The sequence below is a fragment of the Seriola lalandi genome, unplaced genomic scaffold (genome assembly GCF_002814215.2).
Source record: "Seriola lalandi dorsalis isolate HSWRI2012SDOR001 ecotype SW California unplaced genomic scaffold, Sedor1 jcf7180002054694, whole genome shotgun sequence".
NCBI classification, from domain to species: domain Eukaryota; kingdom Metazoa; phylum Chordata; class Actinopteri; order Carangiformes; family Carangidae; genus Seriola; species Seriola lalandi.
Window position 1 is genome coordinate 2,240,989 of NW_019525247.1, and position 15,609 is coordinate 2,256,597.

A 15,609-nucleotide genomic window follows, 5' to 3' on the forward strand; every position below is an offset into this window, starting at 1 on the left:
AGATATTACGCCGATGCACATATTAACTCAGCTCTTATTTTGTAGGATTTGTGTGTGTGTGTGTGTGTGTGTGGTGTGTGTGTGTGTGTGTGTGTGTGTGTGTGTGTGTGTGTAGGTGGGTTTACTTTAGTCCACTTAGCATCTGAATCACAGCCCAGTGAGATAGATGAGAAACAGTGTGCTGTTCAATTATTCAGCAGAATATTAGTAGAGCACTGACAACTATTTTTTTCCAAGTTAAAGACAGCATAACAAGCTGTAAACAAAACATGAACCTTAAAGGTTGACATGGTTATTTACACATCTAGCAGACAAAGAGCAACGTTAGCATTCATTTAGATTCATGTTTGTACAGGTACAATCATACATTCCATGAGTGCTGTACAACAGCACTGGGACTTTTAAATACATGTATCATTCCACTACAGGTGCTCTATTAAACGTTAATTAGTGTTACATTAACTTTCGATATCTATCTTAGAATGTAACAAACTTTGCAAAGATTAACATATTTCCAGTACCAAAAGTACCAGTCCAGTTTCAGAACTATTTGTGTTGGTGTAGCCAAATAATTGATGAACAAATCCTAATCTGTTGTTGCTTATTATTGTTACCTAATATGGTATGAGGCTGCAGGCCCTTGTACGACCAAATCACAGCTGTACAATTCAGTACAACATCACTCCCTCTTGTGATATTGCTTAATTATTCTTTTTACATTCATATTGCCTCTCTTCACTTACTCCCAGATCCTTTTACATATGTGTTTTTATTTATTTATTTATATACATACATTATCTGGTTTTATTTTTCTCTGAAGCACTTTTTTTCAGGTAAGTGATGCTGCTATTAAACAGCTTTTTGTCACATGCCAATGTAAAATGTACAGTAAGCAAAGCAGTGAAATGACGGTTGGACTCTACAGCAGGACAGACTGTGAAAAACTGTAAAACTGCAGAAAATGTTTTTACTTGATATCTTGAAAAATATAAGATATGGCAGGAAACATCTTCAATATTATAAAGTATTGGCCCAAGCCTATAGATAGTGTTTATCACTCTGCTTTGAGTTAATCACAGCTTTTTTACTTAAAATAGCTGCAGTGACAGTGAACCAAAGCAGTTAAAGTTGTTAGATGCTAGCTACTAGCTAGCTAACTAATACCTAGCAGAGTTTGTAAATTGATCAGCTTCATATAAAGTAGTAGTATCAGTAGTATAGTATAGACCAGGAGTTTCCTTGCTACAATGTATGTCTTAATTTTTTTAAACATCTTTTTACGACATTTTCATCATCTTTATCTACAGTTTTTAAACGTCTTTTGAATAGAACAATACATTGTCAAGCCTTTTTTGCGCAATTTTACTTAAGTCAAATAAGTACGGAACACATCAATGTAATTAGGTCAACAGTTGAAGTCTTTACATCGCACTAGTCACAGTGCTGCTTTACATATCACTGTCTCAACATGTGTAAATCCTTTCCATATAAAAAACTGATTTTGCTTCCTTATTGTATGGCTGAGGGGCAAGGAAGGGCTGTGTGAATCAGTGTGCTGAAGAGAAATCTACAAAGAAGTAACGGCACAAAATACGTTAGACATATTTTATATGAGGCTTATATGATGAGTGAATAAATCTGCAGTTCATTATGGATCTGCACCTTTAGGTGATTTACCGGGTAGTACAAAAAAAACACTTCACTGCAGTGTCTTGTGTGTAATGGATATCTTTTAACGTTGTACAAAACACAATATGTCACAAAGAAGCTCCGAGCTTCTGAGGCTGTATTGTCCTGTTTCACTTGACTTATCCGAACATCTGAAGCTCATTCTCAGCTCACTCTGCCTGTGAATAACAAGTATAGTGTATGTGTGTTGTGCGCCTGCCTATGTTGGCAAATATTACTGTCTTGATAATGCCTCCTTAAAATAACAGTGCTACTAAAAATCGATCCATTTTGCCACATGCATAACTGACTTTAACTAACCAAATGTTTATAGTTATATTTTCTATATTTTTTCTCACGCTGCACTTCCCCTGACATTCTCTGGCATCCCCCCAGGGAGGCACGCCTTATACTTTGAAAACCGCTGGTATAGACTACTACTACTACTCTGTTTCATTTTTACAGTTTGTTCAATCAGACCTGCAAGAATCCAGTAGAGAGTGAAAAACTCCAGGTCTTTGTTTATGGAAGCTGAGAAAGGCCATACTCGCAAATATTTTTTCTATCCTGTTATCTCAAAATAAAAAAACTTGTTAAACTGAGATAACAAGATATTATCTGGAGAAAATGATTTTGACTGAACCTCATACACTGAGTCATGCCTAATCCCATTTTTGTTATCCCAAGATAGCGAGATATTATCAGGAGAAAACAATTTGTTGTTATCCAAAGATATTGAGATAATTATCCCGTTATCTGGAGATAACAAAGCTTGTTTTCTCATTATAATGACTTTGTTAATCAGAGATCAGATGTGCCAAGCCAGTATGCAGATGGCAACTTCTAGTGCTGTAAAGTGAAAATGTCAGGACCATGCATTGATCTACGCATCAGAGAATATTTCAATCAAAGGCTAACTCTGGCAGAAATCACACTGTCTCCATGGTTACCGAATGATGCAAGAGAGTTGCACATTATCTGGAGTGTGTGTTGCTCACGACTTAGTGAGTCTCCTGATAATATGTTATCTTGGGATAAAGAAAGAATTTTCTAAAAATATTTTCTAAAAATATTTGCGAGTTTGGCCTTTCTCTGCTTCCGTATTTGTTGGACCCTGTTAGATATCGGTCTGATCTGATAATAGAACATTACATGAAGACAGTGAAGCCACAGCTGATGTAATGTGCTGCTGGGGCCTGCCAGAGGCCTGGATGTTTTGTGTGCTTCTCTTTGCTAATAAAAGCCAGAAGATTCAATTAACCATTAATTAGCCTTGGAACTCAGAGTACCCAGATATTCTGGCAACCTGGACCCATGGCCCCAGCTAGTTCACATTATAATGCTACACATGTCAGAACATTACACAGTGCATGAAAACACTTTACTTCAACAGAAACCTTGACTGTCTCCTTACCCCTGAGTTATAGGAACCTACAAAAACAGAACCACAGTAAAAAATAAAAGGTGAAGATGTCTGACACCTGTGTTCAGATAGAGGGGTAGAAACCCTGTAGACCAAAGCTTTAACCTCCTAAGACCCGAACTCTTGCATGGCGTGCATTTTTAATTTCTCTTTGCTATTTAGGCTGATTGGGACTTGAGAAAAATGATGTCCACATATGAGGACATTAGTTTTAAATTTCGATTACTGAGTGGCAGTATAATATCCTCATATGTGGTCACCAGGCCCTTGTTGAGAAAAAGTTAGTATTGTGGTCTAGAGAACCCAAAATGTGAGGTCCACATATGTGGACGCCAGGTCCTAGGAGGTTAAATCCTTTGTGTCCTTTGTGCAGTGCAGTCAGTTTCCTTCTCCCTGCTCCTTGTTCTGTTGTAGGTCACTTTAAAACACCAGGCAGGTGTGCAGGTCTTTGCAGGTAGCCAAGTGTTGGTGTTGATCAAAAACCTGTTAACCTTATGGACACTCCACAGGAAATACTGTTCATTATAGACCTTTGGAATGTTAAATTAAAACTTGTTTTTTTAAATATGACATAACAACTGTATTAATCAGTCTGCTGTGGACCAACCTTTCCCTCTCCACACTTGGTGCCAGTCATGACGAGGCCGGGGTCAGGCAGGTCACCCTGGCCGTCCTGGGTGCTGTAGACGTAGGTGCCACGGCACTTAACCTCGATGCCGTCCGTCTTGATGGTGGTGTCAATGGAAACAGCATTGGTGCCTTTAGGCTTCTTGGCAGCACTGTGGCACTGGATCTTACCGCACTTGGCATCTCTGGGCAAAGATAAACATACAAACAGACATTTAGCCTTTACTTCTGAAGTCAACAGAGCTCCATGTTCATTTTTAGCAACTCTGCTTGATCAGACAAATTAAAGCTCCAGGTTCAGTTCCCTTGTGTTTCTCAGAGAATACTCTTTTTGGATTGCCTGCTTTACCCTGTGGAACTTCTTTTGGATTCTCTATGTTTCCTTGTGCCCTTACTCCTGTGTTCCTTGTACTCTTTGATTCAGTCAAGTCCTTTCATTCCACCTACATACCTGCATTTGGGTTCAGTCTTTTCTCAAAATGTGACAATATCTGCCCCCGTGTCCATTTCAAATATATAGAGGTAGCATGACACAGTTTGATCCTTTCAACCGAAAAACTTGGAGGACGTTACACAACAGCTGAAATCCTCCTCCTGATGCCATGTTATGCTGCCAATAAGCTTTTTGTTAATCTCAGGTGTGTACCCACAGGCCCTGAAAATTGTCATCATCAAGCGAAATCAAAGACTAGGTCTAAATCTGGTATATGTCTGTTACTATGGTCAAATCCTGATTTTATATCTGTATATCTTTATGTCTAACTCCCTCTGTTTGATAAGTAGAGTTGGTCAGAGAGGTTAGTATGAAGCCTTGTTGCCGATAACCTCTCTCTCTCCCTCCCTCCTGCTCGGTGTGTCTTATGTTTAGTTATTCCTCTGCTTCCTTTAGAAATAATGATACATGTAATGAAAGTAGTTTATTTGCTGAAATGGAGGCAAGGCTCAGTGTATTGGAAGCACTCCTCCTCTTCCCTGAAGTTCTTGAGCAGCAGTAGATAACCAGAGCAGCTCAGTCAGACATTCCAATTATCCACAACTACAGATCATTCCTGCCAAGACAGAACCATCTAAACACATCACTAGTGAACAATTATAGGAAGACTAGAATTTCAGTCTTAGTATTACTGGATCTCGGAGCTAAATTCGACACCGTCAACAGCAACATATCACTGGAACTTTCTGGCTTGGTACTAAACTGGTTTGAATCCTACTCACAGGGCAGGGACTACTTTGTCTCAATAGGCAATTATACATCTGAGCAGATAAAAATGACATGTGGAGTTCCCCAAGGCTCCATTCTGGGGGCCTCTTCTGCTACATGTTCCCACCAACTCAGATTATGGAAAACTTTATGATCCATGTAAGTGGCTTCCACTGTATTTCCTGTTCCTGATTGAGTAACATTTGATAAAACTGACCAGCTGTTTTAGAAAATGAATGACTTTTCTTTTAATTAAACCTACAGTATATATTGTAAGACTTTTTTAAAAATGTGGATCTTCAGTGTAATGGAGAATGGACAGACTGAATTTTCAATTCCCCCATCATGATGTACCAAATATAATTAATTCTACAACTACTGACAAATAGAAGATATAAAATCTGAATATCCATATTTGATCCCTCATACATCCACTCTCAGTTGGAGAACTGTGAGACCTTTGAATTACTGTATGTCCACAGCACCGTTGGAGGGAGGAAAGAGTCATACAGAATTTTTTTGTCAACATCTATATCTTCGTGATTAACATGCAGCTTCGATTGGTACACACACACACACACACACACACACACACACACACACACAGTGTGTCATGAGAAAAACAAGTGAAGAGGATTACAGAGTGATGGACAGATACACAGCTGTGTGTAGATTATTCACATCTTAATAATAGCCAGATATCTAATCAGTTCTGTGACTCACTGAGGCCAGAAAACACTCATGACTCCTGTGGGAGTTTATAATGGATTTGGGTAGTGGTGGATCATATGAGGCAGCCGTCAGCCACCGTAATCCACAAACTCATTTACATAACTAAATCGCTTAATTGACTCCATTAATTAGCTCTGGCCCTGTTCCATGGAAGCTGTCTCTGAGTTGTGTTGATGGTGTACAGAGGGCCTGGTCTGTGTGTGTGCTCATGTGACGACTACATGACTGAACTGTGATAGTGAGAAACCAGGACTTTCATTATTGTTTCATAAAAGTTGCATTTTTTTATTTTGTGTACATGCTGGGGCAGCAGAACAAGCTGAAAAAACATAACAGAATACAAGCTTACCAACATCCAGGAGAATGTACGATGCAACATTAGCATTGATTTGGATTCCTGTTTGTGTCTACCTGGTGACTCTAAGTCCAGTATTTTCTCTCCTTGTAGCTTTGTTTTTGTCTACACCAACTCCTGAGAAAAATATCTTTTTAGCTACTAAACACTCCACTGGCTAGCCTCTAACTGTGTCTCTCTGCTGCCTGGTGCTCAGCAGGTAGTGTACAATTGATATATAAGTTTTACTGGAAACAGCTTCCTGCTTCTGGAAAACAAGGCTGATGATGAGAGCAATGACAGCTAACCAAAACATTAAACTTGAGGGCTGTAAAACCAAAACAATGAGCTGAAAGAGGCTAAAAAGCTCTGAAGAGCAGGTGGTTATTCCATGAGAAATAGCTGTCTCATTACTCAGTCATTTCAGGCATTATCAGTGCTTCCCTGATATACATTTGGCTAAATTATTGCCACTGCTGCAATATTATGAAGTTGCAATTACATGACTCTGCAGAGGGCTTTTAATTCGAAATGATGAATTAAGTGGAGACACAGCTGCGGTGAGAGAAGAGAAGGAAGAGAAAAAGGAAAGAAAGGAGAGAGAAAGGTAGATTTAACAAGCTAACATTAAAAGGAAGTATTTGTGAGCTTTGCTATTGCTATAGCTAACGTTAGCATTAACAGCTGTTTACTTACTGTACCAGTCTAGAAGAAACATGAGTTCAGCATCAAACTCCAGTGCCAATGTTAACTCTTGTTTTGCTTTTATTTCTACCACCTATTTTGTTCTACTGAAGTTAGCAGGAGTTTTCTTATTTCAAACCACAGCTGAATTTCTGCTGTTTTTGTTAAATTTAAATACTTTATTTTCAGGGTCTTAAAAATATTGTAAATATTACGGTTGAATGAAAGGTTCAATTTATGGTAAAACGTTGTTTGTTTGCCCTTAGAGTTGTTGATTTTCACTAGTCTCTCAATTTGAATGAAGGGTGAAAGATGCCCACGCATAATTACAGAGTCAGATTATTGATTGGAACTTTTATTATAGTAAGGAAAAGGCAGAAACCACAGGAGGAAATGAGTGTTTTCTGATATGGTGAAATGTAGTTGGATGTTGAAAGAAAGAAAGAAATGTTAAATATAAGAAAAACAAAATGAATTATTATATTTTTATATATATATAAGTTTACATAATGACAACTTAAAATGTAACTTGGTGCCTCATTATTTTGACTTATTGTGACTATCTTTATTTTTGGTATCACAAATTTTTCATGTATTTTTCTTCTCCTGGCAGATGTCTAGAATCCCTATTACCTGTCCTGGTATCGACCCATATATCAAGCAACCATGTTTTTCATGTGTCACCAGTATATCTTACCTTTTCTCACACTTCATGTAGTTGCCGTGTTCATCTTTCCCACAGTTTCCAAAGGCATTTCCTGCTGCGTTGACGTCTTCGAAACAGGCGTCATGGGCCGGTCGAGCTCCTGAAAACACAACATACTCCATCAGCCCTCTGGACTCAGGCCGTGTACTTGTCCTGCTGTTGCTAACAATGTCAGTAATGATCTCCTTCACAGACAACAAATGCCAGCGTTCTGACTCACGAAGCTCTTGGCAACAGACATAGACACAGCTAATGCTAGTCTCAGCCACCTTCCTGTCTGCTGCAGAGAGGATGAAGGTGACCACAGTGTAGACCCTCATTCAGCTCAGAGACAGTGAGAGACGTGTGGCAGGAATAGTTTTTTGAGAAACACATTTGGTGTTAAAGCCAGTCAGATCAATATCAATTTCATCCAATCAGGAGTCAGCTGTGTGTTCCCCACAGTGGAGTTTCAGCAGAGCTAAAACATGGTGACCTCAGGATAAGGACAGGAACCCAAGTGAACCCTTGGATTTAATCACTGATCCTTTGGCAGCAATAAACTGAAACCAGTTCTTCAGTATCTGCTGAGTCCACTCCTCATCTCATCCAGATCTTCAGCGTTCTCACCTTCCCATCACCACCAGTGTCTAGACCCCACAGGGCTTCCCACACTACACAAAGCTTCAGCCCCTTTTCAAATATGATACTTATCACCAAAGATGCTCTGATCCCTCACTTTTGTTTTGTGTTTGTGCACTTGGCAGTTAAAAAATGTTTGTTCACTCTCTCCTGATTGAAATATACTTAGCTACCAGTTAATATTCTAATACAACAGTAGTGTGATAAATCCTCTTCGTGCAGGTAGGGCTCATTGATATCAATGAGAGTAGATTAATTATGACAAAAACATTTAGACAGCATCACAAACTTGCAAAATGACCAAAAGTTGAATCAACATAAGCTTTCGTAATAAACTGCCAACTGAGTTGCAGTGTAGCTGTTTCGGAGGGAAGAGCGATTTTAACCTGAACAGAATTTCCAATAAAAGTCCAACATACAACATAGTCAACACTTTCTTAAAGGTGTGTCCTTTCACAATCCTTTGCGGTGTGGTTTCAATCCTGCTCCTTCCAGCCCTGTGCTTTCTGTCCCCCCTACCTTCTTTGTTCTGCTCCACATGTTTTTCAGTCCTGCTGCAACCAGGTGGCTCAAGCACCTGCACCTGTCTTAGCGGTGAGGCACTCTGAGAGTTGGAGTGGCGGCCATTTTGGGATGGAACAGCTGCATTCTAGGAGAGGTAGTCGTTGCCCCGGTGGCCATTTTGTGATGTGGCAGCTGCTCCTGTATGGGAATGTAGCGTCCTTCTACTACCTGTCCCCTTGTGATGCCACAAAATATATATATATATATATATATGTATGTATATGTATATATATATATATATATATATATATATATATATATGTATGACATTTTCACATGATAACTCTGGTAACTACAAAGGACACTGTCGTGGAGATCTACTGAAGAATTAACTTGCTATTCAGTGAAAATGTCCAAATACATCAGAGTCTTACAGGACACAGAAACAAGTGACAAAGACTGATCCAGCGCAATCTGAGTTGAAAAGTATGATGGAGTATTGGGAAGCTGACAAAGCTGAAATATTATGAGAGTAGATCTGGAATTTTACTTTGAGAATAAAATAAGTTTAGTTTACTAATTATTTTATTCTGATAATTTGTTATATTTATGTTTGCTGAAGACTAGAACAAGCTGCCCTCTATGGCTGCAGGAGCCTGACCAATGTGAGATAGGTGAGATGTTGGCAACAGTGGGGCTTAGTCAGAAAACATTTGTATCCACTTTAAATATAACATTGCAGAGTGTGTAGTAACAATATTGTCAGGACAAAAGTCCAGAACACTGTAAACCTAAAAAATACACCTGAAGGTGCCACACTGAAACTGAGCTGGTGTTAAGGACAAGATGGTGAATAATGGCATGTTTCTTTTTAACTTTCATTAACTTAAACCTGCCTCAAAGACCAGTGGTGCTGAGTAAATTTGTTAAAATCTCATGTTTGAAATTTAGTGTTTCTCAAACTGTTTGTGAGTGACCAGAAAGCCTGGTAGTGAGTATTTTATATGTGTTGTTTTCAATATTAAATCAACTCATATATAAATTCAAACATTATTATTTCAATTGGTTGTTTTACAGTGTTGTTGGATGTCACTGTATCCAATTGTTTTGTGACAGTCGATAGTTTACAGTTTATGTTTTACAATTTATGTAAAAAATGATCAGTGTGACATTTGAAAGGAAATGTGGCTGAAGGGTTAGCTGCCCTGGGACTGATCTCACTTTTACCAGTTACCAGCCTGTTAACTATCAAACACTGACAACGGACAAGATCATGGAGCGGAGGATTAAGACCAGATAAATTAAAAGAAAATCTAATTAGACCTCCAACACAACAGACACGACAGGCAAATGTTGAGTTTTAATAGTAATGTCGTCATCTCAACTGAGACCCATGGTGACACTCTTCTGTACAAGCTCGCCACAGTAATACTGAAGTAGTAGCATTGTTGGTTTTGGGGATGTTTGGGGACTTAGGTGGTGTTAGAGTTTTAGTTTAATGGTTAAGTCTAGGGCTGAATGATATTCAAAAACTACATATATTGCGACTGCAATAAGTTGAAATTTCAGTTGGAATGGTCAGTTTTGCATTTCACTTTCACTGAAAAAAATTTATTAAAATATTGATGATGTGATTTTTGTTGGTCTTGTACCAACAAACATGTTCTTTTACATATCAATACATCAATTACAATTACAATAACATTACAATAATGTTGTGACATATTTTACCTTTATCAAAAAATTGCAGCTCCTGTGATTTGGATATTGACCTTGGCCATACTGAGATTTTGATTATAGTTTGATTAATTCTGCAGCTCTAGTTAAGTCCTTCTACTGAAAAAGTTTGAGAATCACTGACTTAAGCCAACAGAGTGACAAAAGGCAGAGGTCTAACATTATGTGTTATAACCCAACAACTACAGGTGATTTCTCATCAAGACAAAATGTCTAGAAAAAATCCATAAAAACTGAATAAAGACATTTTTAAAGAAAAAAAGAGGTTGACTGAATGTGACTTAAACTAATATGGACTTTTGATCTCAAGACAAAAGTTGAAAAAAATCAACACTAGTTCTCACAATAGTATCAGAACTCTATTCTAAAAAAAATCACAGTTCTCCTCTAACAGTGGCATCGAACTGAGGAGCACTGTTTTCAGTCTTTGTAACAAAAAAGCAGAATAATAAAGTAAGATGACGATGCACATTTAAAGTCACCATGTTGCTTTTATCCATTGTGCTACTGCACAAACAGAGGCTCTCACATCTGGGAGAGAAAAGGAATCAGAACACGGTTTTGATGGGAGTTCACCTTGACAGTCTCAGCTCATGGTTTTGATTATATTGATCAACAGTTAAGTATAAATACTGTTGGCAGTTGTTCTGTTGCTTAAAGCAGTTTTAAACAGCATTATTGGATATTGGTGCTTTAAAGTAAGTGCACTGCCATTCAAAACCTCCACTGGTAAACACCTCTATTTAGCGTCTTTAAACAAAGACTGAACACTGTTCTGAGTTCAGGTTTAGGTTTATCCCCGGAACATTGAGTGAGTGGCTTCAGTGTATTGTGTGTAATGTGTGGTCATAGACTGTGCTCATTACCGTAGCCCCACAGCTGCAGGCACTGCTGTTCGTGGGTGAGGCACATGCCGTTGTAGCAGTAAGCCAGCCCGTACTGACAGGAGGAGCCATCCAGCAGGTAGACATTGGCAGGACAGTAAGGAGAGGCCCCCGTGCAGTACTCTGGCAGATCACACGCCCCTGCTGGCCCCCGGCACATGGTACCTGCCTGCTTCAACTGGCACAGACAGAGAGCAAGCAATGAGATGGAAGGGAGGGGTGAGCATAATTCATCTGAAACAAGATACACGGCGAACCCTTTCTTACAGGCAGACCAGAATGTACAGTAGCTGTAAAAATATCACTGGTGATATTAATATTATAAATCAATCAATATGATAAAACTATTAAGTTAAAGAACATCTTTGCACACCTCGCTGGCAGTGGACATGAAGGTAAAAGTCACAGCTGTTGGTCACGCAACAAGGCAGGTGTGTCTCATTTGGGACACTTGCTGTGGTTGGCAGGTGATACATCCAATCAACAGCTTCTTCCTCTGCTGCAGCTGCTGATTTGACTCTTCATTTTATATGTTCTTACAAAGTGACTTTTGTTTCTACTCAGCAATGGTTTCGACTTTAAATATAGAGAATTAAAATACTTGAGTTAGAAATACTTAAGTAAGAGTGAAATGAATGAATCCTGACTCAATAGAAACAACTTTGCTAGAGTAATGAGGTAAATGTAACTCGATACTTCCACCTCTGAACATGTTGTGTTAAACTATGTTTGGGGGCAGGTGTTTACGTTGTTAAAAGCTCATGTTGTGAAGCTTTATTCAAACCTGAAGAACTTTATTTCAAAGTTCCATATTTTCTTCTTCTCCTGTGTTTTACTTGAAGTGTTGATCCATAATAAGATATATTTGTGGTTTTAAGAACCAAAAACCATCTCAATGTAGTTTTACATCTCCTCTCTCAGGTTTCTCTCTAGTTGTTACTAGAGAGTAACAACAGGTCAGTGAGCCAATAAGAAGAGAGAAGTCTTTAATGGTTGGTGACTGCTTTGTTGTGACATCACAAAGTTCCAGATGTCCTGTCAGCTAGTTTTAAGGCTCAGTTTCTGAATACAGGCCGTGTGCATTTCTCTGTGGACTGAGCGCGTTGATACTTTCACAGTATTAATATAGAACCTTAGACCTGCTTCATAATCAAACAACACATGGACATCTACCTTTATACTATATTGACCTTCCAACCTCGCAGGATTTAGTTGATTTAGTTGTGTTTATCTGAAATCTGCTATATTTTTTTGTATCACTCAGAAAACAGTAAGCCAATCAGAAGAGGGGCTCTGAGACTCCTCTCTTCTGATTGGCTCACCGACCTGTTGTTTCTACAGGTCCATAGAGAAGCCTGAAAGAGGAGATGTAAAACTACATTGAGATGGTTTTTGGTTCTTAAAACCACAAATATATCTTCCTGTGGATCAACACTTCAAATAAAACACAGGAGAAGAGGTAAATATGGAGCTTTAATATAGAACCTAGACCAGCTTTATAATCAACAAAAACATGGAAATCTCACATTATACTGTATGGGACCTTTAAATTGCCGTGAAGATCTTCAATTTCGAACATCTACAGTGGTGTATTTTAATTTGCGGGTAATGGTGCGTTCTTAAAAACCTGGAAACTCGGCTAAACACTGTACATGTTATTGTCGTAATACAGAGCATACCAGCTCCTCTTTAGCTGCAAAATGCTCCACTGTGTCCACAAGCTGCTCTCTGGCTGTGTCTGTCTGCTGTTTGGTATCATGTAAAGTTCGAGGAGAAATCTGTACTGAAAGATAAGCAATACTGCGATGGCAGTAACACAAACAAAAAGGAGTTGTAGCTCCTCGTCTGCAGACAGCACACAGAAACAGGTTATTGCCTTCCTCAGTGATCGTCTCTGCTGTCAGGCTAAAGCTCAATATAGTTTGGGCTCACTGCTGTGTGTTACAATGGGGTGTCATGATTTGCATTTGAACAGTGAGATGAGAGCAGAGATGAAACGTGCTGGTGTGATGTGAAGACGGCGAGCCCCGCTGTGATGGGAGCTGACATGCTCTGGGTACAGTATACCATCACATTGACATGATGACTGACAGTGAACTAATGATAATGAGATACTACTGCAAACAAGGTGAGCTCCCTTTTCTGTTATTCTGCTGGCCTGTATGTGTGTGTGTGTGTGTGTGTGTGTGTGTGTGTGTGTGTGTGTGTGTGTCTTACTTTGCAGCCCTCACAGCATACTCCATGGGCGCACTGAGCCTCCTCCTTCAAGGTGCAGTTATTGGCATTGCAGCAGCCATTGGTGCATTCCTGGAAACAGACACACAAACAAACCCGTTATATTGATATATATATTCAATCCTAGTTAATGTTAACTAAGCATTTACTAACGGTTTACATATCATCATATAATAAACCTTTGTGAAGCCAGTTTATGAAAATGTCTTCACTTTTTCATTCATTAATTGTCAAGTGAAAAAGAAAAAGTCACTTTTCCAACTTTCCATTTACCGCGCAGCCTGTAACTTCTGCCTCTAGGGGTCTCTCAATCAAAACAATAACAAAAGATGGCATTGGGTGACATCATGTACGTCATGCAGTAGCATGGGATCATGGGAGTTTTTGCTGTACGCTCCTCCAGGTTTGGTTTCCTTCAGTGTCAGTGGTTCAGGAAATCAAACAGACCCAGTGATTATAACCATTAAAAACACTGAATAAAGCAGTTTCGCATTCAAAGTCAGTGTTTGACCAACGCTGTATGGAGGACAGAGACTCAGGGAAGAGTTGGAGCTGACACTGATGCTAACCTTTGTTTTGATTGTTTCTCTGATAATTTATGAACCAGACGTTCAGCAGGTTTTTACCAGCAGCTGAATTAGCTACAGAGGTGTCCTCCTCTCCATAACAAACACACCAGGGGATTCAAACCAGTAGAAACATCCAAAAAGCTGTTTTACTTGATCATAGAGGATATGATGTCATTGACACGCGACCAATTAAACGTTACCATGATTAAGTCAGCAATTGTCAGCAATTTTAAGCAGACTAAGAGGAAATGCAAGCGATAGACTAGAGAAGATGGGGGATATAATTTACTCCTATGGTGCAGAAAGATTTGGGGTGCAAGACAGAAAGAGGGTTGAAAGAGCACAGTTAGTTAAGTCTAGACGGCAAAGGGAAATGGAGAAATTAGTTAAGGAAAGAAGACAATTAAGAAAACAGTGGAAAAGGGCAACAGAGGAAGAGAGGGGGGGAATTAATGTGTTGCAAGAAGATTTGAGAGGCAGACTAGCAGTACTTAGAAGGGCTGAATATCTTAGGAAAAAGAGAAAGAATAAAGAGTATGTAAGGACAGCGTTTTACAGGGACCCTTACAAGTTTGCTAAAGGATTGTTTAACCAGGAAAAGGGAGGGCAGCTTAAGGCAACAAAGTTAGAAGTAGAAAAATATCTAAGAAACACATATTCAGATTTTGAGCAGAATAGAGTAATAGGCCTTCCACCTGACATGCCGCCAGTAGGAAAGATAGATCATGAGATGGATGTTAGACCACCCAGGTGGAAGGAGGTTGAGGAGATAGTCAGGCGTGCAAAGGCTTCTTCGGCCCAAGGGCCAAATGGAGTTCCCTACCAGGTTTATAAAAGCGCACCTGATATCCTAAAGTTTTTGTGGAGGCAATTAAGAATAGTTTGGGAGAAACAGGTTATTCCCAGAGCATGGCGTAGGGCAGGAGGTGTTTTTATCCCAAAGGAGAAGGAATCCTCAGACCTGAGTCAGTTTCGAATGATCTCTCTCCTAAATGTAGAGGGGAAGATCTTCTTTAGCGTAGTCGCACGGAGATTAACTAGCTATTTAGAAAGGAATAGCTTAATTGACACCGCAGTACAGAAGGCGGGAATACCAGGGTTCGCAGGATGTTTAGAGCACGCTAGCATGATTTGGCATCAGATTCAGGCAGCCAAGACAGAGAAAAGAGACTTGAATGTCATATTTTTGGATTTAGCAAACGCGTTTGGTTCAGTGCCACATAGCCTTATTTGGGAGGCATTTGATTATTTTAGAGTGCCTGGAGTAGTGGTTAATTTAGTAAAATTGTATTTCCAAGATATTAGGCTGTGCTTAAGCACAGCAGGCTTCACAACAGGATGGCAGAGGCTAGAAATAGGCATTATGGCAGGGTGCACGATTTCTCCATTGGCATTCACAATGGCGATGGAGGTAATCATTAGAGCTTCCAAGTGGGTTGTAGGTGGAGAGAGGCGGCAGGATGGGATGCACCTTACACCAATTAGGGCCTACATGGATGACATGACGTTGATAACTACAACGGTGCCATGTATGAAAAGAGTACTTGAGAGACTTAATAAAAACTTAAAGTGGGCTAGTATGAAAATCAAGCCTAGTAAGTCTAGAAGTACCTCAATAAGCAGAGGGAAGTTAAGTGATAGGAAGTTTGTAATAGATGAAGAGGAAATTCCAATAATTAGGGAA

General features: G+C 39.3%; 1 protein-coding gene across 2 annotated transcripts in view; it reads right to left on the minus strand.

Moving 5' to 3' along the window:
• The window catches only part of adam19a (ADAM metallopeptidase domain 19a), a 243,823-nt gene that overhangs the window by 25,438 nt on the left and 202,776 nt on the right, over positions 1 to 15,609 (minus strand). For both annotated transcript variants that reach the window (XR_002761702.2, XM_023423897.2), the window contains exons 13-16: positions 13,339 to 13,428; positions 11,104 to 11,299; positions 7,367 to 7,475; positions 3,699 to 3,903 (exon numbers count right to left, since the gene is read on the minus strand). Coding sequence is in view for 1 of the 2 variants with exons in the window: in XM_023423897.2 (XP_023279665.1) it covers positions 3,699 to 3,903; positions 7,367 to 7,475; positions 11,104 to 11,299; positions 13,339 to 13,428 (600 nt within the window). In the remaining variant the exon portion in view is untranslated. The remainder of the gene's footprint in view (positions 1 to 3,698; positions 3,904 to 7,366; positions 7,476 to 11,103; positions 11,300 to 13,338; positions 13,429 to 15,609) is intronic.